The 2,464-nt window shown below is 45.5% G+C and overlaps 1 protein-coding gene across 1 annotated transcript in view; it reads right to left on the reverse strand.

Annotated features, from left to right (window-relative positions):
- Positions 1-2,188, reverse strand: part of SLC35E3 (solute carrier family 35 member E3) — an 11,606-nt gene extending 9,418 nt beyond the window's left edge. The window contains exons 1-2 of the mRNA XM_027854188.1: positions 1,554-2,188; positions 748-858 (exon numbers count right to left, since the gene is read on the reverse strand). Of these exons, the coding sequence (XP_027709989.1) occupies positions 748-858; positions 1,554-1,955 (513 nt within the window). The 5' untranslated portion in view covers positions 1,956-2,188. The remainder of the gene's footprint in view (positions 1-747; positions 859-1,553) is intronic.
- Positions 2,189-2,464: the final 276 nt, after the last annotated feature.

Genomic DNA, 2,464 nt, shown 5'->3' on the forward strand with positions numbered 1-2,464 from the left:
AAGAAAGAAAGAAAGAAAAGAAGAAAGAAAGAAAAGAAGAAAGAAAGAAAGAGCTGTTAGAGAAGGGACTTGAGCCCAGGTTATTCCACCTGTGAGGGTGAATCACTATCCACTACTACATGGTGCCTGCCTCTCAAAAAATTGATAATGTGTTCATTTTAAATCCGTAGATTTTTCTCAGAAGTAAGACTTGAAACAATCATTTAAATGTTACAGATTTTGAATCTGATCCCTTAGGGTGACACCCTCAAAAATTCCACTGCCAGAGTTTTTAGTACAGAGAGACTTCTATTTCACAGAACACACCCCTGCCCAAAATGTATCAAGTGACAATATTTACTGAGTGCCTACCATTACTATGCAGTATGCCATGCAGATAAAAAGTAATTTTTTTACTTACAGAGTTTGTATTAATATATGTTACCTAGATTATTAGAAAGTGAAGTCAGTCTACAGGTTTTAATAGTAACATGATTTAGGAATGTGGTTACTACTTTGAAATTTCTTTATATTTCACGATACATACAAATGCATGCTCCTTCATAACGTTAGAGTTGAACCAGCATTCCTAGCTATGGAACCTTTCCAGCCATGTTTCTCTGCCTCTTTTCCGTTGCTCACTTTGCATCCAACAAAACTGAAAATTAGATTTTCTTTCCAATAGTCTAATCGGTATCCTCTCCTTGGAGCTTATAGCTTCAAAAATTAGAGTCTGCTAAAAGGGCACAAAAGAAAAAAATTACCAACCACTTGATAAAGGGATGTAACTACCACCCCGAGAGCAGCAAACAACATTCCAAGAAAATTAAACTTCACATCGTAGTAAGAATTTAGGATGACACCTAGAGTTATGGGTATCTGCAAAGAAAAAGATGTAAATATTAATTAGACAAAATCAGAGATTCAAGTTTAGTTTTTTTAATAGTCTTATGAGATTTTAAATGCATGTCTATTAATGCTCATACATAGAAAATTTAGTACCTATTTAAATAATTCAGTTTTTAAAAAAATGTCCATATTGATCATCCTACTCCTTTAGATTAAAATATGCTACCCACATTTTTTTAACATAAATTAGAAAGACAAGGCATTACTGAAAACATTTTTTTTTTAACAATGGTCAAAGGTAGGGTGGCCACTATAAGGTACAAACAGACAATTCTGCAAATTCTCAAAAGTCCAAGATGAATATTCCACTGGGTCACCATGGATTCCAAGGTCCAGGGACCCTAATGGCATGTCACCATGCAAACAGGATGCTATGAGGTCCTACACATCAAAATCACACACATTGATTCCCGTAGGGGATGTTTCTTTGCTATCGTAAAGCTCTGGGCAGCCCCTAACAGGTTCTTCCCCCAGCTAACCACTGAGCAGCTCAAACCCCTGCCACTCAGTGAGGGGGCCTGGCAAAGTGAAGACACATAAACTGACACAAGATCGAAACATGAATTTCTCAGTTCCCAAGGAAGCCAATTCTCGGGGCGCTGATAAAGGAAGTGCAGCTGGGAGAGTCACTCCAGCCACCAAAAGCTGGAGCTGGAGCTACTCACCAGAGTGAGTTGGATTTTGGCGGAGAAGGTTTTCTTGTAGAACAGGGTCTGGATGACTATGATCACAGGGGTGGTCATGGCCTTGGCCAACTGATAGGTGCCTATGGTGTTGTTTTGGAGAGAGAGGTTGGTGAAGACCACAAACCCACAGAAGCTGAGGGCCAGGAACAGCAGCTTGGAGGGCTGCAGACTTTTAGGGGCAAAAATGTTCAGTTTCTGACAGATGTACAAGCCCAGCCCAGTCACCACGAAGTGCACCAGGGTCAGACTCATGTTGGGGAAGCCGTAGTGCACATAGATCCATTTGTTAAGAAAAACAATGCAGATGGAGACCAGCAGGTTGAGCAGGAGCCCGGCAGCTATGCGCCCATTCTCCAGGACTGTGTGGACCAGAGATGCCATGATTCCCCGGCTTTGGAGAGACTGGCCCAAGGGCAACAGCTACAGTCTCCGAAGACCCCACTCTGGCCACCTCCCGCCCGCTTTTCTCCTCCTGCTGCTGCCGCTGCTGCTGCTGCCGCTGCTCTTCTTTCTTGCAGCCGCTTTCCTCACCACCCAGCAGCTCCGCGCGCTACCGGGGACAGGCAAGCACTGGTCGCGGCTCCAGCAAAGCCCCGCAGCGCACCCATACCGACGCGGCCACCCATTCAGCCGAGCCCAAGACGCTGCACGTTCGGTCTCCGGCCCGCCCTCTGCCACGTTCCTGCTCCTGCCACCACGTGACTCGGGCGCCGTCGCTTCCGCTTGCTAAGTTGCACGCCGTTCTTTCTGCCGGGACGGAAACCGGCGGTGGCGTGGCCGCCGTGTCCCGGGAGGGAGCGCGGCCCCGGTTCGCCCTGCTCACGAACCACCGACCTGGGAGCTAACAGCTCTCTGGTTTTATTTACTGCGGAGGTTCTTGTTTTTTTGTT

The sequence above is a fragment of the Vombatus ursinus genome, unplaced genomic scaffold (genome assembly GCF_900497805.2).
Source record: "Vombatus ursinus unplaced genomic scaffold, bare-nosed wombat genome assembly UNPS02010320.1, whole genome shotgun sequence".
NCBI classification, from domain to species: domain Eukaryota; kingdom Metazoa; phylum Chordata; class Mammalia; order Diprotodontia; family Vombatidae; genus Vombatus; species Vombatus ursinus.